The sequence below is a fragment of the Phodopus roborovskii genome, unplaced genomic scaffold, assembly GCF_943737965.1.
Source record: "Phodopus roborovskii unplaced genomic scaffold, PHOROB, whole genome shotgun sequence".
NCBI classification, from domain to species: Eukaryota; Metazoa; Chordata; class Mammalia; order Rodentia; family Cricetidae; genus Phodopus; species Phodopus roborovskii.
The window spans coordinates 1058629-1083280 of NW_026126618.1; the positions used below are offsets into that span (position 1 = coordinate 1058629).

General features: G+C 40.8%; 1 protein-coding gene across 4 annotated transcripts in view; it reads right to left on the bottom strand.

Annotated features, from left to right (window-relative positions):
* Positions 1-24652, bottom strand: part of Ano4 (anoctamin 4) — a 323121-nt gene that overhangs the window by 13892 nt on the left and 284577 nt on the right. For all 4 annotated transcript variants that reach the window (XM_051206302.1, XM_051206301.1, XM_051206304.1 and 1 more), the window contains 10 exons: positions 23914-23996; positions 21440-21580; positions 19385-19549; positions 14201-14237; positions 11890-12001; positions 10929-10986; positions 10708-10805; positions 8474-8616; positions 3496-3648; positions 2216-2363 (listed from right to left, as the gene is read on the bottom strand). In XM_051206302.1, the coding sequence (XP_051062259.1) occupies positions 2216-2363; positions 3496-3648; positions 8474-8616; positions 10708-10805; positions 10929-10986; positions 11890-12001; positions 14201-14237; positions 19385-19549; positions 21440-21580; positions 23914-23996 (1138 nt within the window). The remainder of the gene's footprint in view (positions 1-2215; positions 2364-3495; positions 3649-8473; positions 8617-10707; positions 10806-10928; positions 10987-11889; positions 12002-14200; positions 14238-19384; positions 19550-21439; positions 21581-23913; positions 23997-24652) is intronic.

Here is a 24652-nt window from a genome sequence, read left to right on the forward strand (position 1 = left end):
TGGAGGGGGAGGCACAGCGATGGGCCTGGACGGAGTGTTTGGGTTCAGGTTCAATTTAAATTGAAAGGTGCCATTTTTACAGCTGGGTTAAATGCCAAGTGAGATTTTGACTATAGCTGCTCATTGCATATCAAAAGCTTATGACCTCCTAGGATTTTACAGTGCTTCTACTCTGTAAGCTTTTTTATTTCTAGAGCATCTCCAAATTGAAAGAAGAAACGGAAGGATGGGGAGAAACCAGAAAAAGAGACAATGATAACAGAAAAGAGGGGAGGGGGAAGCCATTGTAAGGAAACAGAGTGTCTGCTGTGACAGAGCCATCCATGAAGGAACACACACACACACACACACACACACACACACACACACACACACACGATACACATACACACAAACACAAACAATACACACGCAAACACACACACACACAATATACACACAATACACACACAGACACACAATACACACACATACACACAATACAAATGCACAAACACACACAATATACATACATACAATACACACATACACACACAACACACACAACACACACAACACACACACACACAGAAACAAGAATAATGGCAATGGCCAATGGACTGAAGACAAGAGGTATAACCTGGAAAGTTGCAGATGGCTCATAAAGAGAAAAGTTTGTAAAGAAAGTGCCCAGAGCTGAATAGTCCAATAAAATGGAGCCAAAACATAGTAAGTTAAATTCTAATTTCCGTGAGACTGGTAGCTGCTAGATTCTAAAGCTCTGGTTCATTATCAACTCTATAAACCTGTTCCCAGTTCATTTTTGAACGGGGAGGATAAAAGGCTTCAGCTGCTGAGACTGAAGCTCAGGAGGTTTATAGTGAGATGAGGCTGAGAGCCATTTGGGGCCCTGGAGCTAAGGATGGAGAGATCTGTGTGGGCGTGGCTCTGCCTGTGCACATGTCCCAGCAATTATGGTGGAGTTTGCCCCCTTTAATATCCCTCTGCTCTCCAGAGCAAGGAAAGCCGTGGATATCATACTCTGAGCTGTGAGAGTCAAGTGCAGAATGTATCTGAAAATGGCTGCAGCAAAGGAAAGCTTCTCTGGGCCAAGTCAAGCAGGGGGTGTGAACAGTGGAAAGCAATGCCTGGACCGTCCAATTCAAGTCTCTAGGTCTCGTCTAAAGAGTCGGTGTGCTCACTTAAAGTTGCTAGACAATTAGGATTTAATAGCCCCGTGACTGTTATAGAAGACTTCACAGGAGCCTCTTCAAATGGCTGGATTGTGAGGCTTATCACCCGCCCCCCAATTATCCAGGCCTTAGTGCAATTGTGTGGGATTAATGATGAAACTGGATCCTGACTAGGTTTGCTTAACTCAGGTGAGTTACTCCATTTACCTACATTGGCTTAGGAAGCAAATTAATTTGCTTCAGACTGTAAACCAGGGAACAGGACTGCTTCTATTAGCTACCAGCCTACATAACATGTAAGATGATTTTCTGGGCATCAAAGACCTTAGGTACATACCTACACACCACAATTAGAGTTAGATTATTATTGTGACTTTAGGGACTGTTAGTGTATTCTAAGACAGTTTGCAAAGTACAGAAACAAAAGCTAGGTGGCATGTTATAATAATGCTTAGTTTTTTATCTGACTATATATATATTCTAGTTTGAACCTTGGAACACAGAAGTATATTTTAATTTGACTGGTAAAATACAGACACAGCTATGACCATAGCTAGGAAGAAAATAATCTGCGTACTCTACAGATATTCACTGAGAGAATACCTTCTGTGTCTTAGGTATAGGGTTCCATAGTACCCATGTAAAATTTGCAGTCTGCATACCATGACAGTGCGAATCTCAGGCAGTAATTATCTTGTACATTAATAGCATTTCCGTAACTACATATTACACTAGGTCACATGCTGTTTTTGTTGTTACACACATTAGGATCTCACACATTTCTGAACAGGAGTCAGAGGAAAATGTAACTGCTGCCCTCACGTTAGATTTTATCTGAAACTTGTCCGACTTGTTTGAGCCTCAGTCCTTTTGTAAATGGGATGTGTGTTCTTTGGCTGAAAGTGTAATGATATAATTTCACTTCCCATACCACAGGCCTTGTCTGGGCTTGTGTGTCACTGCCCCAGTATAAAAGCCTCTTTCTCAATGTCCAACATCACACAATGGCCAACAAAGTTTCCTAATTATTTTATAGCACTTACTTTTGCCCGGCTTCTCCTTGGCCTGCACAAGGTCCATATTTATAAGCATATACCAAGCGAGGGATAAAGTCAGACGTTATTGCTATGACAAATGCATTCGTAATAACAGAGAGAATTCCAATGCCTTCGAGAATTCCATACCAAATTCCTATTCAAATAGAAATGTGGTATTAGTTTCTTCAGTAAGAATGAAAAACAGCAAGGCTAATCCACCTGTGATAGTCCTTTTCATCTTTCCAAATGTCTTTGGCAACAAGGACTTACAGTTTGTTGTTTGCAAACTGTTTGGGATTGAAGGAATTACTGTAGTTCTATTCATGTGCTGGTCAGCATCAGACATAAGTCAAAGAATTCTGGCCAACAAGTCCTGTCTGTTCATGTACCACTGGATAAAATGATCACACAGTGTCAATTAGACTGGAAACTCGTCAGTGGTCCTGACTGGGTCCCTCCTGTTCATCTTTGTAGACTGTCCCCAATGTACTAGCAAAGGCAACTCCCAATGAATAAACAGTTGCTTCATCTGGTGGGTGAGAGGCAACATTTGCACCCAGTTCCCAGCCACACGCACTGGCTGGTATCTGCCTTGTTGTCAGCACTGGATGTAGACATGTATCAGACAATGCCCATCTCAGCAGCTCTTGAGAGCAAGGCAGTGACCCAACAGTATCTCTAGCCAAAGACCAAAGCTCATTTTTTTTCTTTTCTTTCTTTCTTTTCTTTTCTTTCTTTCTTTCTTTTTTTTTTTTTTTTTGCCTCTAGAGAAACCAGGTCTTGCTTTATGTGAGTCAGGAGAACATCAAGGAAAGTGGGGGGGAGGGGCAAATAGAAGGTCTATTTTTAAAAGGGATGGATCAAAATTTTAGAGTCTAAGTCTTACAGTAGAGTCTAAGTCTTACCAAGCTAGGAATCTATTTAAGCACTGATTCATGAAACACTGGACGTCTAAACCAATCTAAATAGGCAATTTTGCTTCTTATATAATATTATTTTAAAAAAATCAACATTTTTTTCCTTTCAAAAATTAGTTGAACTCTTCTCCATGCAAACTTTAAGAATTCCTAAACTGTGCGGTATTTATTTATTTATTTAAAACAGCCCTGGAGAGCCTAAACCTCACCATATAAATCAAGTAGGGTTTGATCTCCTAGGAATCCACCTGCCTTTGACCCTCCCGTGCTGGGATCAAAAGTGTGTGCCACCGCACCAGGCAGGCTTTTCCATTTTACCTACAAGGTATTTCTTATCTTCAGAAAAAGCATTATCTGAAGCCGACTTACCTATGTCTTTGGCCCTCGAAGCCAAAGGCCTTCTCCACTGTGTAACAAACTTATAAGCATCAAGTCGGATTTCAATGACGTTATTCAGTAAGGCCAGAAGCGGCGCTAGGGGAAAGGCTGCCACAAAGATAGTTGTGAATCCAAACTGAAGGACTAGGGAGGAGAAGGAGCATGATGAGTAACGTCAATTTTCCATCGCTGCTTCAAAAAGACAGTAACTGGAATGTGGCATTGTGTCATCATATTTTTCCCAATCATCAAGAAGTTGAAGAAACCTCTTTTACAACAAGGTGGCCATAAGACTGAACAAATGGATGTTCTCTGGGCCTGAGAACAATGGGGTCTGAGTGACAAGGGGCTTATCGTGGGTCCCAATGTCATTCACTAATTAATGGAACCGGGGCTTCTTGCCGGAATACTTGATTCTAGGCTGTAGTGGGAAATAAATACTCAACAAAAGATGGGGGCACATCAACAGGACAAATATGTAGGCTCAGCAGCCGAAGCTGGAATAATGGTCACAGCAAACTCATAGTAGCACTGGATCATAACCCAAAGATTGTCAAAGTCATAGCAATATAAACACAGCGACAAGCTAACGAATATAAACCGAAAACGCATAAGGAATACTGTGTCGCTCTTCCGCATGGTGGAATTTAACTCATAAACATAGAAGGAATGGAGAGAATGGAAAGCTGTCGTTAATTAAACTTTACCCTGATGTTACAACCATGGGAGAATACTAAAATTAGTAGGTGGGATATTGAAAATAGGCTATTTGTATACTTCCAAAGTATCTCCTCAGATAGTACTAATATGGCACACCCAGGATATGATGCCCCCCCCCATTCTTCCTGTTCATGGTCCTCTTGGGTAAAAACCAGATCTCCGCTTATTCAGCCTTCAGAGCCGTTAGACTCCCAGTCCCATCAGTGACTTCCTGACTGTCTCCCACGCTCCTTCCCCACTGCCCTGCTGGGGTTAGTACCCTGGCATCTCAACCGGTCTCTTGACGTTCACCCCTCTTCCCCATTATGCTGTTATCAGTCTGCAGGGTGTCTTGGTCCCAGACCATACTTCATCATCTCCCTACAAGAAATGCTTCAGAACTTTCCACCAACTCCTCCTTTCCTCCATGCCATTCCAAGACCTTAGTGATCCTTCCATGCAAAGCTCTAAGATTCAAGTGCAGCCATCAATCATGCACCAGGGTTTGCAAAAAGTCCTTTGCTCTGGCCACACTGGACTTTGAATATTGTGTGTCAAACACACACTTAAGGTCTCTATTGATAAATTGGTGAAAACTCAATTCTTCTTTTAAGGTTAAGCTCAAATGTGCCCTCTTCTGGAGACTTCCAATAGCACGGCCTCATCTAGTAGCTTCTACTGCTGCTGAGCAACAAAGAATGAACTTTATTTGCCTCTAGGGCTTTGTCTCTCTTTTCCTTTATTATACCATGCTTTGTGAAAGTAGGAACGGGAGCCTCATCATTATGTTTCTTTTTCCCAAATACGCATTGATGATTTGTGTATAGAAGGGATTTGCTAGTCACTAATTCTGGCTCACTGACTGACATATAATGACGATGATAAAAGTCCTAGAAGACAGAGAAAACTAGACCCTTAGGTAAAAGTAAAATGCATAATAATGACTCTCAGAACATAAACAGAAGGACACCTCTTTAGTATGAGAAATGTATAAAAATGTAGCTGACATAATTAGTAAGAGTAATGTATTGAACATTTTGACCTTCTTATTAGGAGAAAGGATGCCCATGACAGCATTATATGGGTGGTTTTAGTGCAATGAATCAAGGTTAACCCAAATGTTTAGTGATTAGAAAGGAAAATATAACATTATTGTTATTTATAGATGACATAGGAGAACATATAGAAAAGTCTAAAGAAGTCTATGAATTGTAATTGATATAAGTTTTCAGAAGGATTACTTTATGCAAGGTCAACACACAAACCAATAATAACTTTATATACTATCAACAAAATAGAAATGTGTGCAGTTCAGTGGTAGACTGTGTGCTTGAAATTTATGAGGTTCTGGTTTGAGTCCTCAGAATAGAAACAACAGATGAAACATCATTCCCCAAACAGAAAAAAAAATATATAGAAAACTATATAAACAGAAAAATTGTGAAAGGAACATTAGTTGCAATTGCACTAAAATTTATCAAGATTTTAGTAAAAAAGATAACCCATGCAACACAAATCTTTTGCACTAAAACTATTGAGAAAAATGTATATAGACAGGGATGTAGCATACTCATGGATTGGAAAATTTTTAAGTATTCTCCAATTTCTTAGGGGTTTAACTAAATCTAAGCCAGTATCTCAGCAAAAGTTGTTTTAAAATAGAAATTGGGACTGTTAATGAAGAACAAAGTTGAAACCTGCTCATCTGAAGACAGTATTAAGGGTAGGAAGACAAGTCCTCAATCGCAAAAAGACATTTGATTTGCAGCAACTTTATCTGACATGGGATGGTCTGAATATGAGATGTGTCTACATATCTGTGATTGAACATGTGGTACTATTTGGGGGGATTGTGACACCTTTAGGCCTTCCTAATGCTGTGACCCTTTAATACAGTTACTCACATTGTTATGACCCCAACTATACAATTACTTTGTTGCTACTTCATAGCTGTAATTTTGCTACCATTATGAACTGTATTGTAAGTATCTCATATGCAGGATATCTGATGTATGGCCTTTATGGGGGTCATGACCCACAGGCTGATAACTGCTGTAGACAGTGGATAGTCTAACGGGAGGAAGTGGGTTATTGGGGGGAATGGTTAATATTTAGAGTGTGACTCAGTTTCCAGCCCACACTGCTTCCTTTTTGGATGAGATGTAAGCTGATACAGGCTCCTGCATTCACGGAGCTGTCTGCCACAACATCTTCTCTGGCATAATGGACTATTTCCTCACACCAGGAACTGAAATAAGCTTCTTCATGGAGTTGTTCCTTGGCAGACATTTTTCTTTTCACAGTAATGGGAAAATCAACTAACACAGGCCTCACATCTACAATGTGTAAATAGCTTCTATAAAGCACCAACAAAAGGACATCCCCATCTCCAAACACCGGTCTTGATAGAAATTTAAGCAGAATATTCAAACGGTCATAATCATATGGGAGATATTTAGTGTCATTAGCTGCCATAACATTCAGATTAAAACCACAATGAGATTCTACTATATACCAACTAGAACATTTAAATAAAAGCTTAACGATTTAGAGAGTACACAGATGTACATAGATCAGGACAGCCCTCTCCACCTGCCCTTAGAGCAGGATATATTTGCGTGTAAGGCAGTGGGTGTGTGGTATTTCTAGGAAACGTAACTTATAAAAATTATTAGTCTGGACTAATTATTAGTCTGGCCTGTGGACAATGGTTTGCCAGCCTCTTGCCTGCATAGACGTGGCTGCTTTCGTGTATAAATTTCTGAAAATTCATCTGTAGACTTGAGATATAGATGGTATTTAATAACACAATAAACCCAGGAAATAATTAGGAAAATCAAAACAAAACCAAAAGGAAGCAGATAGGATTTCTGTGTCCCTCTGTGCTCCACCTTGTATTGTTTAAAGCTGAGTGGTACCCCAGGAGCTGTAGCATGCTATCCACATAAATGCTGCTTTGCAGGGGCATTATTGCTCATTTCCTTCTTTATGGAGGAGAGTCCATTACGAGACTTAAAACTGGTGATTTCTCTTAATGAATTGCCTTTATTAAGTTTTATTATTAATGCCCGCATTGATTTCTTTTCCAAGTTATATCGTTCTGCCGTCCTATAATTGGAACTCTGAAAACATCAATAGATACTTAGGACAGAAGCAATCTAAGAAACATTAAGCATCCATTGTACTCCTCCTTTAATTTTCAAATTATTCCAGCTGCATCGCTTCCTCCAGAAGTAATTCATCTTCCCAGCTCTACTCTCATTTCATGTAAACAGTAGATTTTCAAAAGAAGAGAGAAATATATATATATATATATATTCATATATATACATGATGTATATAGTGTATCTGATAAGGGATCATTATTGTTATTTCCTCCCCCAGATACATATTGAGATGAACTTGGCTTTGATTCTAAAGAAATCCAATTCCTTAGCTGAGTGTAGCCTGGGTTAAACATTCCTCACTTCCTGCCACTCTCCTCCCACAACAGAAATGGCTGCCCCAATATACTTTCCATGACTCATGCTATGGTAACTGTGACACTTCCTGTCTTTGGCTCTTCCCCATTAGCCTATGCACCCTTGAAAGCTGAGCAATGTGTCATCCTCCCGTTCTGTGTCTGTGGTGCCAAGTGTAGTTGTTTCTTTGGCTTTGAGCGACGCTTAACAGATGTCAGCTGGATGAGTGAGTCAATCCCTTTGAGTAATGAATCTTTCTGCTTTTTCATGCACTGAATTCTCCAATATTTTTTTCTTGGTTATTTAGTTCCATAATAAGACAGTGTAGGGCGGTGGGGCATAGAAGGAGGTCTTCGGGCTCTAAGACAGAGTCTTCATGAATGTCACTAATGAGTTAGTGTGTGTGTATGGGGGAGGGAGAGATTGAACCCAGAATTTAGCACATGATAAGAAATCTCTCTACTCATAGGCTACAACTTGAGCCTCCTCTCAAGGTTCATGGAGCAAGATACCATATCAGGAAGGGTTTGGAATGACTGTCTTCTGAACTTTGCTCATTTGTGTTACAGGGGAATTTCACCCAGGGCCTTGTACACACTGGGTAAGCACTCTACCACTGAGCTACAACTCCAAACCTGGGTTTGAATATCTTAATATTTCATTTTCCCTTACATTTATTGTTTGGAACACCCTCACACCAGAATTCCCTTACATGAATGGCCAGATGATAATGGGTGTATATTTAATTGAGTATAGCTGGAGAGCAAAGGCTTTCATTTATAATTTAGAGGCAAAACATATTTCCATACTCATTTCCAGGTACTCATCGAAGAGTCCATAGGCATTCATCGGTTGAAGGTTGTAATCCTTTTCCCATTGTGGGAAATTTATTTTCCTCTCAGTCCCATGTTCTTGTCGAACTTTTCTTCTGGTCCACCAATTCTGAATTAACCTGGGTGACAAGATCATTTTCCTATTAAAATGTACACAATTGTTCATGAGACTTAAGAAATGAGAAAGAAGGGAGTTAGCATTTGGAACTAGTATAAAAACCAGCTCCACTCAGGCAGGAAGATGTCTGGAATTAGAAAGGCTCTGAATCCCTGAAGCATTTCTATTTTCAAGTAGACAGAATAGGTGACCAACTTACTTAATCAAGCACAAAATGGTCCCATGTTTAGAAATAGTTGGATAGTGGCTGAGAGTACCTTGGAATGACTTGGTACCAAGGCAACACCCTCTGTTCAGTGGTTAGAAGGCCTCGCTCACACAGCTTAAGTCTGTACCTATAATGTGTCACACAGAATCAGAATATTCTGACTTCAGAGACCTAGAACATCTGAAATCACAATCATCTTCCTCTCTTGGCATTCAGGTTCCTATAATTCTTTATGAAAAGGCTAGACTGCTTTAGACTCAAGCTTGACATTGTCTTTGACTCCTGCGGGCTGCATCTCACTCTGACGCTTGAGGCTGAGCTGTTAGGCCCTCAGCGGCATGCATGAGTCCATAATGCCACAGAGGAGGCAAATCTGTGGGCTGGCATGTTTTGGGCAAAGGAGACAATGTCTTAGTATTCCCAGGAATGGGAATGCTAAAACAAAAGTATGTCAAGGAAGGAAAAGAGTGGTAGCTGTCAGACACACTGCTCACCTCACAGCTCTGCTGCACAACCAGAGTCATCCTTCGACATTGCCATTAATTTCCACTAATATTCCATAAAGTCAAACATTGTTCTTCAATTGTGTTTATTTTTAAAAGTCTTATAGAAAACATTGGACACTTGGAGGGAGCTTTCAAAACTTGAGTCTAAGAATAGAAAATTGTCGGCCTTGCCTCTGACAGGGCCCTATGAGAGGACTTTCCTCATTCAGCAAGTCCCAGGCACCTATTCTAGCTGAGTGGTCCTCCCTGAGCCCTGGAGAGCTGTGTCCCTTCAGGGTCACTGAGCTGATGTGGAAAGAGAGTGGTGTGGAATCCCATCAGACGCAGAAAGTCTGCTGCTCTGTGTCCTTAAAGCCAAGCTAAGCAGGAGCTGTCACAGCAAAGTTCAAGGTTGTCTTTATGGAGATGACACAAACTCTTGCCCACTGTCATCAACCAGAAAAATCTTACCATTGGGTGACAATGCTTTTATGGGTGAAAATACACTCTTTTGCATCTCTGACATTTTCTCCTTTTTCAAGTTCGTTTTCCCCGGAGTTTGAATTTACACTACTTTTCTTTCTTTGTTTTAAATTAACATTCTGATTTATCATGGAATAGGGGAATAAAGATACTGTGAATAGATAAATAGCTAAAGACCTGCAATACTGGACCCCAGAGAGCCAAAGACATCCTGAAGGATACTATACTCATACAGGCAGAGTATGCACATGCACAGAGGCCTCATAAAGAATGTTAAGTAAGTTTTCTGTAAGGGTGACCACTGATAGGTCGACTACACTCCTCCCCACACCCAGGAGTATCTGGGCAGCATGATAAGCTTAAAAGAAGGAGGAGAAGAGAGGACACATGAGTTGTTTGGATGGGTAGGGAGATGGGGATGGATCTGGGAGCAGTTGGGAGAGGAGGGTGAATGATTAAAATACATTATATGAAGTTCTCAAAAAAAATGATAAAATTTAAGAAAAAGGTTCACTTTAATTTGTGTGACTTGGGATAAACCTAAAAGAGCCAATGTTTATTTTTTTAATTAAAAGTTTATTGTTGTTGTTGTTGGTTGTGTGTGTGTGTGTGTGTGTGTGTGTGTGTGTGTGTGTGATGTGTGTGGACTGTGTACCCTGGCATGCATGCAGAGGTCAGAGGGCAACTTTGGGACAGATGCTTCATCTTCATGTGCATTCCAAGAAGATGCAATCCGTGCTATCAGGGTTGGGTGCAAAAGCCTTCACCTGCTGAGCTGTCTCCCTGGCCCCCAGTGTTTGTGACTGCATTTGCACCTGCATGTGACATACAGGTTTAACTGTTGAGTCCCTAATGCTTACTAGAAATGCCAACCACGAGTCTCACTGCCTCTCCATGAGGTAGCTAAGGTACTCACGGGTAGCCAAGTTCCATGAAATTATTCCAGGTCTGCTTTAGCACCATTATAATACCCATCTGCATGCAGAGATCAATAAGGCATCCACTGGGGTGGCACTGCGAGGCAAGCAGAGATACAGAAGTCAACGAAGAGAAGAGGGACAGGCTTCTACACTAAGTTGCCTCAAGGCTTTTTAATGGAAGTCTGTAGAAAACAAGGAATGAGAGGACAGTACTTACCTCTTCTAGCCTCCACCTGTTTATCAATCTCAAGTAGGCACCTGGGTGTCCTGTAAATCTTCAACACAGAAGTAAGCCATTAGCAATCTGTAGGTTTAGGCTGTTGGTGAACACTAAATTCAAGTTAGTGTATTCTCTAAAGTCAGTGACGGGAGCCCTCACAGATGTGCAGGAAGGAGGAAACCCTCCACAGCTGTCAGCATTTGAGCTTCTGAAATTCTCCCTCTGGTTTTCCTGCCCAGCTGCTGAGAGGAATACCCCATTCCTGCTGTTTCTTGTGGTTTTGAACATTCCTGCTCACCATGGAGTGCCCCAGACTGTGTAAGCAGTGGCTACGTTCCTGAGTTTACCCACATCTGATCTTTTGAATACCAGCAGTGTCAGTTTTGTTACTGTCATAGTACTTGACTAGAATTTCATGCTGCTGGCATAACTGCATCTATCTTACCAAAATGGACTCATGGCCTTGTGCTGTCTCCCATCGCCTCAGATAGGTAGGATTCTGCATCAATACCACAGAACAGGGAATCTCTCCCAAGTTTTCATCCCTGCTGGGTTTCAAGTTACCTAGAAACCTCTGGCTTCCTTTGCTACCCTTTTCCCCGTTGGTATATCCTGTGAAGCCAGGGACTTGGTCCATACTCCAGCTTGCATCTCACTTAGGTGTGACATCCACAGGCTTGATTCAGGTGAGATGGAAGTCACAAGCTTGCACACAAGTTTGCACGCAAACTATTTGACGCTACTTTTCTGTACAAGAAAAGAGGTCCAGGAACTTTTGTGTAGAGATGACTTCCCAGGAAGTGGGGTGGTCCCAGGGAGTGAGGTGGTTTGACAGTTTGGGAAGGGAAATCTTATCTTTCTAACACTTTGTATTGGTCACCCTATAGGGCCCTGGCCAGCAGGCTCTGAGTGATCCATTCCCACTAGGGCTGAGGGCTCACAGAGAGGCGCTTCTTACCTTCCGAGGAAGAACGCGATGTAAAATGTGGAGCTGTTTAGATTGACAAACTGAAAAAGAAACATTTTCAGGGTAAAGCTGTTCTCCCACTCGGATTCTGTGCGAGGCTGTTCTGTGGGCAAAAGGAAGCAGGGTTTGAGAGACTGAACATGAACTCCCTCCTGCCTCCTGCTCTCCCCTCCCCCACACAGAGTCCGAGGGTCTTGAGGAGACACAGGAGGCCCCAGTTTGCTGGCAGCTGACCTGCTGTGCAGCAGACCATACAGGGGATAGACCTCCAGCTGACAGACTGGTCCAAACAACAGTGTGGTCTCAAGTGGCTACAGGCACTTCTGAAGGACCTGAGCATCCAGATTATTCTGCAGGTTGAGTAGGGCATGCATCGCCGCTTCCCACCCCCACCAAGCTCCTAAGGATTCTTTGTCTCAGCTGCCTGATCTCATGTCATAAGAGGGCACTGTGAATCCCATGACACTGCGTGCCTTTGTCTCCCAGGCTTTTACCCCCATTTACTATTTCTTTCATTCTCATAGACAAAAATGAAAGGACGGCCTTATCTTTAGAGCTTTCCCCATGTTCCACCACCCGTGGCTCACATCTGTGACCTCAGCCATGGCCAACTTGAAGCTCACCATATTTTGACTTCCATAATGCAAATGTCCTTTGGACACTATGGTGTGGACCAAAATATGGAGTTCGTTGCCCCAGAGGTCAAGCCTTCAGCTTGACATCTCATGTCTGATCCACTTATGTTTCCTGAGGAGCTGGCTTCTAAGCTCAAGCAAGGTCAAAGAAAATGTATCTAAGGCGATGACGTTTTCTCTGTTGCCACACCCCCAGCTTTTGATTGCACATTTGCTATTTCATTCCATCGCTCCCTTCTCCATGACTTAAACTCAAAATGCTTCCTTGGAGCATGACTGAGAAGGGAAGAGGGGAGAAAGAGCCTCAGATTTAAAACGACTGAAGCCTCAGTACTAGAACTAGGATTGCCGTGGAAGGAAGAAACACTGAACACTTCTCCATGGGTTTAATCCTACTCCTACTGGATTCTCACTTACATCATGGCACGTTGGCCATCTTTGATCCAGTTGTCCCTGGACACAGTCTGCCAACAGGCAATTCCCTCTACCATGGTTAATTTCTTTTCCTTGTTGGTGAAGGGATAGTGGTGATGGAAGGTGCCAGTGACATTGAAGGAGATAGACACAGTAAAGTAGCCATCTCTGCGTGAGACATACCAATCAGATAAATGGGTTCAGTGGTATAATGGCTATTCTACAAAAACCACTTTGTAATGTCTCCCCTTTGGACAAGCTACAAGCAGGAATGTATTAAAGCAAGATATATATGTGGGAGCATGTGAGTTTCTCATTGGCTGTAGAACAGCCAATATCTCACTAGTAAAAACTGAGGCAATATCTACACCTTGAAAATTTAGCAATGTGTAACTTATAGCTGTCTATCAGATTGTTCTTCGGCCAGAGAAATATTCTTAGAGAAAATTTGTCTACATGAATGTATCTCCACAAATGCCTGATATCGTTGCCCTCAATTCATTCCTGACCTAAAAGGTTACTAGTGTTCAAAATGACTAACTTTGAAAATGTGACACTTTTGCAGTTTTATTTTCATATTGTCCTAGCAGGTCTCAAACTCTTGAGCTAAAATCATTCTTCTGCTCCTGCCTCCTGAACTTCTGGGGTTTGTGAGTATGCCTCTGTGTATTGTGGAATCTACCTACAGTCCTAAAATGTAGGTGTAGCTAGTGAGCACATTTGAAATGATCCCAGATACTTCCTATATATGTGTTCGTGTGATACTAAGGGAAAATATCTACTTTGAATTTCATTTGCTTATGGCACATAAGAGATATGACAGGTTTCAACCTATACTATAGATGGAAAAGATCTTATTACTAGACACATTTAAATTGTTCTTTTGAAGGGAAAGAATGAAGGGTTGCATGCATGTCTCAGTAAAGGAGGTATTTCTGTCTTTTTAAAGTATGATATTTTTATTAACTCTGAGAATTTAATATGTGCATTTATTTAATGTATTTTGATCATATTCACCCTACTTTCTCCACCAAGCCTCCCAAATCTACTCTCTATCCTACTGCAACTTCATGTTCTCGTTTGTTAAAAATAACCCACACAGTCCAAATTGTGTTGGCTATAAACTCATAGGTGTGGCGCCACCAACCGGATAGCAGTTAGCCTACCGGGAGTCACAGTGGGGTGTTCATTTCCAGAGTCTGAGAAAGCAACTTTAGATTCTGGACTGCTCAACACAACAGGCTTGTACTCACCTAGATTGGTCAGCAGGAGCGCGACTTTTTCATAGAGCTGTAAAATAAATTCCACACCTTTAACCAGTGAACTCTAGGAGTTCCAAAGCCTCTTAATTATATAAAGAAGATAGGCAATCAAATCCAGTGAAACTTTATTTATGTTTCAAATAGTAGAAACATTGTGAGCAACTGTACACTTTCAGGGATAATTGGAAATGTGTAAGGTGTTCCTTTATGAGTTTAAAAACCTTGCTTCTTGTTTTGGAGTGGGTAAGTCTGTGGAATGAGACTAGCTGCTGCTAATTACAGGTTTCTTAAGTGAGACCGGCAGTCATCACATTCCTGAGTGTTGACAGCTGAAGGCAAAATCCCTCTTTGGCTTCTAAGGGAAGGGTATGACATCTTACTGTCATGGGATGCTGTAGATCCCACTCATGAGTGATGGAGAAGCATTGTGGGAAACTTCCACAGTATGTGGTTCTACCTCTCTATCAGTGCGTGGGATGCACCCTTGACCCACCTAACTATATGGTTGATAGAGTGTCCTCAGAGAGAATGGAGGGTGAGTGTGTGTGTGTGTGTGTGTATGGTATGTGCATGTGCGTGTGTGTGCATGTGTGTGTGCGTGTGTGTGCATATGCGTGCGTGTGTGGGCACGCATGTTCGTGTGTGTGTGCATGTCTGTGTGTGCGCATGTTCATGTGTGTGTGTGTGTGTGCACTTGTGCATGAATGTATGTGCACACAAACATTACATTAAAGTCTCTCCTAATTTCTGAATTCTCTTCCCCGAGATTCCTGCTTACTATGGAGCCAGGTCAAACCCTTAGATTGTATGACTACAGGCGTTCAGAAATGGTCACTTACTCTATTAAGGCATATGGTTTTTCTATACAAAGATATAGTTACTAAGGCCATGATATTAATTTTTGCATACAGAAACCCCAGACTCATGAAATCCAATGTTAAAAAGAGAACAGTAGGAAATTATGTGGTGTATATTAGTCATATTTCCTTTGATTATAAAATAAAATCTCTGTAAACAAGAGATTAGCTTAGACACTCTAGTAAAACTTACATTAGTGTTACAAAACATGCTGTCATTAACAGTTTTTAATTACATAATTGTCAAAGAATTTTAAATTTGTCTGGTAAAATACCTTCCTGAAAATTATAATTGTGGTTCTGAGTTTATTCTTTAACTTTTCATTTAGCACATCCTTGTTAATTGGTGGCACTACCTCAAAGATCTCTTGAGCTGGTGATATGCCAGTCACCTGGGTACGAACACTAGAAAAACTGGTATTTAAAAATAGCATAGACATGAAGACATGATTTGTATTAATTTTTGGAAAATAAAGTATACAGAGATAAAAGAAGGGTACATGGCATCAATGGACACACACTCACAGAGAGACAGAGAGAGAGAGAACATCAGAAAAAGAGCATCAGAAAGAGAGACAAGGAGGGAGACAGTCAGAGACAGGGATAGGGAGGGAGGGGAAGGAGGAGGGAGAGAGGAAATGAGGGGGAGAGAGAGAGAGAATAGAAACGCAAGAGGCCTTAGTTATAATCAGGAAAAGTTACCTAGAGGGAGGGGCTGGTTGTAAGAAGGGACCCTTAGGTGATTGTTTGTAAAACTGCTGATTTCTTATCAGGCCATTGGGGTGTTAAAAAGCTGGATGGTTTATTCTAGTAAGGTGAGCAGGAAAAAAATGTAGCTTCCAAACTTAATGAAACAAATTATTTTCCCTCTTTAATTCAATCCTTTATAATTATATAATGGGAATCCTTATCTTTCTATTACTTGTAATCTAATGTCCATTTTGTTTAATACAGTCATGCCTAGTCCTGTTTCCTTTTGGATCCCATTTGCATGAATATCTAATGTCATCTCATCATGGGTAAACTGAATCTCTTTAAGAACCATATAGTTGGGTCCCATTATATTATCTATTCTATCACTCTGTCTTTTAATTGGAGATCTTAATCCATTAACATGTAAGGTAATTATCCCTAGGTTAGGTCTTGATTTAGCCATTTTATAACTTGTTTTACAATTTTATCAGATACTGTAAATTACAGTTGTTAATATCTGCAACTGACAGAACTCTTTCAGGTTTTAAGGTAATTTTTTTTTTTAAATAAGAGAGCTGTAATACTTTTAATTTGATATTATCAGCCTGATCAGTGCTTGTGAATTTGTTCTAATGTAAGTAATATTCTCTGATTTACTATATTTTTTGCATCAACATTATGTTTTCCACTTTTTAAAATTTATTTTTATTTTTGTTAATTTATTTTTTACATTCCAATCCCAGTTCCCCCCATTACCCTCCCCCCTCACTCCCTTCTCATCTGCGCCATGGAGAGGGTAATGCCTCCCCTGGGAAGTCTGTTTTCTGCTTTTTATAGCATGGTGAAAAATCTGATTCACATCCATATGGATGCATAAATAAAAAGAATTAGCATAACCTTTACTCTCCTATCTCGGTGCTCTGCTTCGTGTGTAAGCATCATTTTGAGATGCCATTTGGTCACTAGTGCAGGATAACCCGGGTGTAACTGTGAAAATGAGACACATGCCCATCCCATTCACTCTTCTTTGAAACTAGTTTTCAAGACAATGAATAAAATGCAAATAAATATCAGTCATCCAGAGGCATTCGAGTGTTAGGGTTCAGATAACTTGGGAAAATAATACAAATTCTATTTTTAAGCTCATACACAAGTAAATACACATCACATGATCTTGAAAATAAACACCACACATATATTTGCTTCTTTAGTTAAGATCAGATATATTCAACAAAAAAGTCAGAAAGAGGATATGCTATTCAAAATAATTGCAAAAGTTTCAAATAAATATAAAAGCAATCTACTCCTTGAGTTTTTATAGTCAGTTAACAAAAGGGTTAATAACTAACATCTGAATCTTGTTTTCTTTTTTAATTTTGAGAGGCCGCACTGGTCAAAAATTTAAGTAGTCCAAACCAATTTAGATAGCTGTTAAAAGTAACTATATTACTGGATAACAAAAATATCTTAAATTGGGTATTTTCAGAAGTCAGTAGAGAATTTAGTTTTTCAATGCTCAGGGCTGTGCTAAGTTGTGTTCCAGCCATTAGCTGGCCATCCATTATGCTGCAGATTGTTTCCAAAGGACTTAAATTATTATGTTTTTATATTCTGCTGGAAACTCTTCCAAACTACATTACACACTTGGCTACCCTCATAATGGAGCTCACGAAGCTCCAGGGCAAAGGGCAGGAGTGTAAATGTGTAAAATGCTGGAATGGGAGAGAGCCGAGGAGGGGAGAGCAATTGGCCACTGAACAAATCCCAGCCATGGCCCCTTGTCCAGTCCTTAGGTGTCGTTTCTCTGTCCCTTTTTTCATTTTGTGGCTTGCCATGGCTATTCTTGCCAGTGATTTTACTTGGTAATCTTACCCTGTTTTAGTTTGAGATGGTCTGGAAAATCAGAATGCCAAAAGTGTTCCCATTGCACCTAAAATGAAGACATATCCCGAAGTAATCCCCTGACTGACACACTTTAAGTGTGTGGGCTTCATCAGGATGAACCCTTGTTAGGAAATGTATCAGTAGATTCATGTCTTAGGTCTTGCCACACAGTAGGTGTTTTATAATGTCTTCAGCTGGATATTTTGCCCACTTCCTATATTCTCTTTTCCTTCAGTTTACTTCATCTTTTCTTGATTGTCTTTTGAAACAGAGATGACTGGATCCTGTTTTCTAGTTTTATGAAGTATTTCTCTGACAATGGCCCCTGCTCTGTACACAGTGACAAACACAATGTGCATATAGATCTAATGCACACAGTCCTTTATTTCTTAAGGAGATATATAAATTGGATTATTTATAGTTAGTGCTGGGATAGACTCCAGGGCTTTATATAGGTTCAGTATCCACACCACTACTGTGTTACACACCTCACTTGAAATTATTATTTTTTTTTAGGTGGGGCACTGTGTAGTTGACCTCAGAATCACTATATAGTTGAGCCTGGTCTTAAGCTCCTGATTCTGCCCCTGGTGCCTTAGGTGCTGGATTACACCTGAGTACCACCACACCCAGTGTGTGTAGTTCCAGGGACTGAATCAAGGGCTTTGTGCATGCTAGGCAAGCAACTCTACAAACTGGGTTCCATCTCCAACTAAATTAAATGTTTGATGAACCCTGAAATGAAAAGACATTCGATTAAGAATGCTGCAAGCATTTGTTCATTGTACCCCATGAAGACCCAGAAACTGTCAAATCTCTACTGTTTGGTTAAGTTCCTATGACTCATCCTCCTACACAACATGTTTCCCACAATTAACACAGAGCTAGAGGGCACGAGTCATCAAGGAGCACAGAACATCTATTTTCCGTCTTCATAGGATGCAGCACCCGTGAAATCGTCACACCAAACAATTAGCAATTTTTCCAACCATTTCTGATTTCAAAACTTCGTTATCTAAAATAGGAAGTCCCCATGACTTAAAAGTGACTCGCAACAAGTAATCTGCATTTAGTTTGCTCACTGATTACTAGCCCACTTGGTAATCATAGCTAAAGTTATTATTATTGGGTAGGTGGAATTTTCTTGGGAATTACACAGGGATTACTGGTTATGGAACTCAGATCTTTTTAAAGCTCTTCCTTTAGTAGGCTGGAATGTTTTTTAGTTTTTAAAATGTTTTTAATTCCTGCATCCAGCCCCTCCCAGACGGCCTTTCTTGAACTCCTCCTATGTACCCCCATTCTCAAGTTGATAGCCTCTTTTTCTTTACTACTGTTATATTTGTGTATGCACAAATAAAATACATCTAGAGTCAACCTGCTGAGTCTGTTCATGACGACCTTGTGATAGTGGGATTGTGTTACTTGCCTTTAGAGAGCCTGGTTCATTCGTAAAGACATTGCATTTCAGCACACACTCTTAAGTTTCACCAAAAGCAAAGTCAGTGCTATCTGATAGAATCCACCAGGGAATGAGGTTCCGGGGATTCATGTCTTGTGCAGATAGTCCTGGAACCTGGGTTTGAATCGAGTCCTTTAAATACCAAGACCTACATATCAGGCCACCTGGGTTTCATCCCAGACCGTCTGTCTTGAGCCCAGTCTCTTTAGCAACGGAAGGGAACCACCACAGCAGCACAGCAGCCCCCTCTCTTGGCTTGCCCCCTCGGTGCTCACTCACCACGTTCAACAGCATAATGATGCAGAAGTTGATGCACACTGCGGTCCCTGTGGTTGCAACCTGGGAGTTATTCCTGATCAACGCCCACTTGAAGGCCGCGAAAGTGCTGACAGTCACCACCCTGTAGATGACTATCCCGAACACAGCGGCGATCACCACGCAGATCTAGAAGAGAGGCAGAGGTGATCCAGTGAGATCTCAGTGCAGATTTGTGTCCTGGAGAAAGAAGGGAATCAAGTGACGGCAATCCCGCTGTCACACGGTTCCTGGGAAGATAAGCACTTTCCACCCTGGCGAATATTTCCTCTCTCTGGAATTCCTGACCAAGTAGAAAACCACGCTGCTTGAAAGCTGAAAATCTTCCCAAGGGAGGTTAATGCTTTTTTAAAGCAAAATGACTGAGTGATCAGATCAAGACATCCTTATACAAATCATACTATGCTTCTAATTACAATAGTGTGAATGCCATGGTGCATATATGGAGGTCAGAGGACACTTATGGGGTCAGTTCTTCCCTTCTACCGTGTGGGATCCAGGTACCAAACTCAGGTCTCAAGCTTGATGACACACACCTTTATCTGCTCAGCCATCATGGTGATCCACAGGCAATTCTCAGTGCTTCAAATGAGTTAAGCATTTTCAATCTTCAAGACCATTTCCTGTGTCCGCAACACCCACCCACCCATCTCCTGCTCAAAGTGCACACACCCCTGCACACAGCCCAACAACCCTCATCTCTTTTCACTTCTCAGAACCACAGGGAAATGAATCTGCCTGAGCACCAGAGCCTTGTTGCTGGTGCTGAGCACGAGCTAAATGCATGCATCCTCTTTCAGCATTCTACTGAAGATTTCTAACAATTTGTCTGCTTATTGTCTGTTTCTCCCACTGGAAAGGAAGGCCCAGAAGGCAGGGACAGTGTTTGCATATTCCTGTTATGTGACAGAGATGTAATATCTTACTATTGGGCGCAAACGTAGACTGAAGCATCTTTTGTTGAAGATTTGTGATACTTGGGAATAGTTTATGGTATATCTTCTATCTTTATAAGGTAATAGAATCTGAGACTCCAAACAGTTTTGGAACTTGCATTCAGTGATTCCTAATAGAGACCACTGCCCACTTAATTTTCTAAAACTGGGTTTTAAGTTCAGTCCCTGAAGTAATAGCCATCGATGTAAAGATTCCTTTCCTTACATTGTTCTTTGTATAAACTTTATTTTCTGTTCACTACTGGTACAAAATACACAAAAAATCTGGTGTATGAACCTTGCCTAGGGGTGTCCGGGATGACAGGAACATAACAATAACTAAATATCTGAATACTAGGGTTGATAGGATGACAGATGAAGTTTATTCTGAAGGTCATACATGACAGGGAGGAGAGGGTGCAACAAACCACTGGCTTTAGAGTCAGAGGATGGGGAGAGTTCTAACTATGCTCCTAGCCACTAACCTGACTTCTCCACAGCCTCAGCTTCCTGTGCTTTAGGGTTCAAGTCTAGAGAACAGGAAAATCTACTTTGTGTACCTAGATCTCATACGAGAAATAAGCCAATAAATACAAACGTGTGTGTGGAAGGCAAGGTATGACATTATTGCTTAGAAGTGGTACCCAAAGAAGGGTGTAGGCTTGAGCCTTTCTGTGCAATCCACCTCGCCCTTCAATTCCATATTCACTCACTGACGAAAGGAGTAGATTGTCTCGGTGTGTGGAAGTTTTGCCCTACACGTTGTCTCACATTTTTAGTTCCTTCCAATAGCGCATAGTGGGACGTGGCAAGAGTGAGGAATAGCGCATACAGTGGGAGTCTGAACACTTACTTATGGGCAGACCCTGGGCAAGCCCTTAACCTTAGCTGCTTCACGTGTCACATGGCCATAGCAATGCCATCCACGATGTATCCTCCACACCGAATGCACCGGTGAGGATGAAATAGCTTACCATGTGAACGTGCTTTACGTAACCTTGCAAGTACCTGGCGTGATTACTGTTGCTATACTAGAGGTTTGTACCTTACAAAACTAAAGAGATTTTTAAGAAAAGTTTCAAACCATGAAGAATATTCCTGATGCAGAAACGATAAGTCTGCTGCATTTGTCAGTAAATGCTTGGTAAGGTTCTGGCTTTCCCGAAATGGGATTCATCCGCTCTTTCTTGGAATACTTGGCTTCAAATTGGGGGCGTATCTCTTCCTGAAAGACAAGCAGACATATCCATATGTTCTGAGGATGTTACTCACAATAAGAAATATTCTTTTTATCCCACCATAGTGGCCACACCAATCAGCCAGTCAATTACATAGGCTTGGAGATATGGCCTTAATTTGGAAACTGATCCCTTGGAGAATATTTGTTAATATGGTGATCAAGATTCATCATCATCAAACCAATGTAACTTAGAACAACAGTTACATTTTTCTGGTACCTTGATGAACTCTCCCCAAAGAAGGAGTGATATTTAAAACTGACTGCCTGTCTTATACCTAGTGTTTTGGAATGGTAAGAAACTGTCACTTTTATTACCAGGCAATGAGACGGACAGTAAAATGAACAAGTCTTCGGAATAGGTAAATGTTCAAAATCTGTTTGGGATTAATATTGACAGTATCCTTCTTAGCTTTCTTTTTAAAGCCTAAAATAGTTTTGATTTTGTGTGCTTAGGTTTAGGTGACTAAAATTCATAGTGAATCTATATTTAATAAGTTCTTATGGGAGGCACTTGCCTTTAACTAATAGATACTAAATGTATTCTTAATTGCCTAAACACCTTCCAAATGTGGCTGTGTCAAGGCTCCTTCAATCCCAAGCCAAGCTGAGAATTTTGTTTCATTTAGCTGAGCCTTATCCCAATGTGACCAGTTTCCCACTGAAAAGCAATTATGGGATTAAGAAGATAATCAGCAAGAGACGTCCGATTGTGCTTCTGGTTAATTAAGTACGTGCTCTACTTGAGCGAACTGGGAAAGGACAGAAAATGAGCAAAACCAGATGACTGGAGCCCAAGTCCACACCGACAGACAGAGCAGAGAGCTCAGACGAAAACAGAAGACAAAGGAGAGGGAAGAGAATTATAGGGAATGGAGAACAGGCCTAGTTTGGGGATAGCTGTGCTCTGTAGGAAGACATCTTCCCAGATACGCTCAGTCTTCTTTTACTTTATTCCAGACAGTAAAGTGTGAGGATACAGAGATATAGATTCTTCTGTTTACTTGGGAAACTCTCAGTTTCTTAGGATGTAGATGTAAGAGCTGCTGCCCACAGACTCCTTGTCAACCTGAGCATTGCCTCCAAACCATGAAAACCATTTTCTAAAGAAAGTTCATGAAACATAAGCATGAGTCTTTCAGAATAATACGAATTACTGATACTGTGTATCAAAGTTCCTTGTTGTATATCTTAAATTAACAAACCAAAACAAACTAAGCAAAACACAAAACAAACAAACAAACAAGCAAAACCCAGCATACTAATGGAACAAGAAAAAAAAAAAAACCTGCCCAAACGATCTCCCTTGTCAAACCAATCGCAGGGCAAACATTTTCATAATCTGTGTTTCTAAAAGCCCCCTGTTAATGCAAAGAAACACATACATGTTCCTCTAGGAAAGAAAACAAATACCCATATTAGCTATAATAACATTATAGTTTTATGACTCTGATGATTTGGGATTCAGGAGAGCTAAGAGAACATGAGGGCTAGGAAAGATGGGTGAGGCCCAAGTAAAGAAGTTTCCAACGGAAGGACAGGGTAACCGCGTCTAGCATCAACAAATGGTTCAAGAAAAGAGAACCAGGATTGGCCACAAATCAGGAAAGAACACAATATACTGACCTAGAAGACCTAGAAAGGTGGGGGGGGGCACAGAACAAAGTGGTTGACAAGAGTGTTGACAAAATAGATCCCAAAGGGCCGAGCTTACAGCTGACCCTATCTTTGTCTGCACCACCAAGAAGCCTACCTGGACCTGCTGCTTCTGAGCACTTAGCCCTTGCTGGAATTCTGAACTTGTGCTTATCTGTGGGTCCTGGGCTCACAGCAGCATTTCCTCCAGTAGTTGTCCAAGGAGGTTTGTTTCCTATGCCTACAGACATTAAACACGCAACTGCCTTCCAATAAAGTAAAGAAGATGATGATATAAAGGATTGTCCTACCCAATCCTATGCATCTCTGACTCCTATTAGAGAAATATCTCTTGACTCATTGAGTTTTCATTCACTAATATGTCAAAAAGGAGCTCGAGCGTGGGAGTTTGATGGTGGTATTGTCAAATGATGCCAGACTTTCCCTCTTCCTGCCTTATGGTAAAGTTCCATTATGTGACCCAAGCTGGCCTTGACTTGAGGTCTTCCTGCCTCAACCTCCCAATGTCATCCAGACATTATACAACTTGAGACCTCCTTCAAAGGCAGGTATTAAAATTGCATTTTGGATAACCTGACTTCCATCACTCAGTGTGGGCCAGCAAGTCAAGGGCTGAATTTTGGGTGGTTTACGCTATAAGATATTCTGAGGTAAGTGGTACGGACCTCCTCCTCCTCCCAGTCTATCAAATCCCAGTCGTAAGCAATCACTGCTCGGCGTCTCTTCCAAAATTCCAGGAAAACGGTGGCTGGAACAGAGAACAAAGATAGTTTCAAATAAAAAGCAATATTGTTTCAGTGAATAATGAAGGCAAGGTAGACAATGGCGGTTGTTTGGATCATTTGTTGTTGTTGTTGTTTTGCTTTTTGAATCAGAATTTCTAACTCTATTTAATCAGGAGAAATTTTGAGAATTACTAAACTTGAGTCAAATATAATGAAAATTAGAGATTTTGCCTAGAAGTAAATTAAGATGGCATGTAGGTTGAAGCAGAACAAAGATTTAACATAGGTGGAGTTCTTGGAATAAATAATACAGAAAAATTTCCTATTGATGCACTTATTTTTCTTTTAATATAAAAGGCATCCAGAAACAGAAAAACAACCCCAAGACTCAAGCTACATTTATTTAGCAGTAATTTCTTGTCCCCAAATTCTCTTCAAACTATACAAAATATCTTAGCCATGCTTAGATACATGTAAATATATTTGAACTTAATATAAATATCCTAGCCATGGATGGTGGTGCAAGCTTCTCTTTTATCTGACAAAATTTACAACTTCCACTCACATTATTTGACTGAATGGGCTTCATGGGAAAGATTACCAACTAGTGTCTGGGATCCTGCTGCACAGGAAAATAGATGTTGCTTGGAACATGTTTACTTAACTGCACTTTATACAG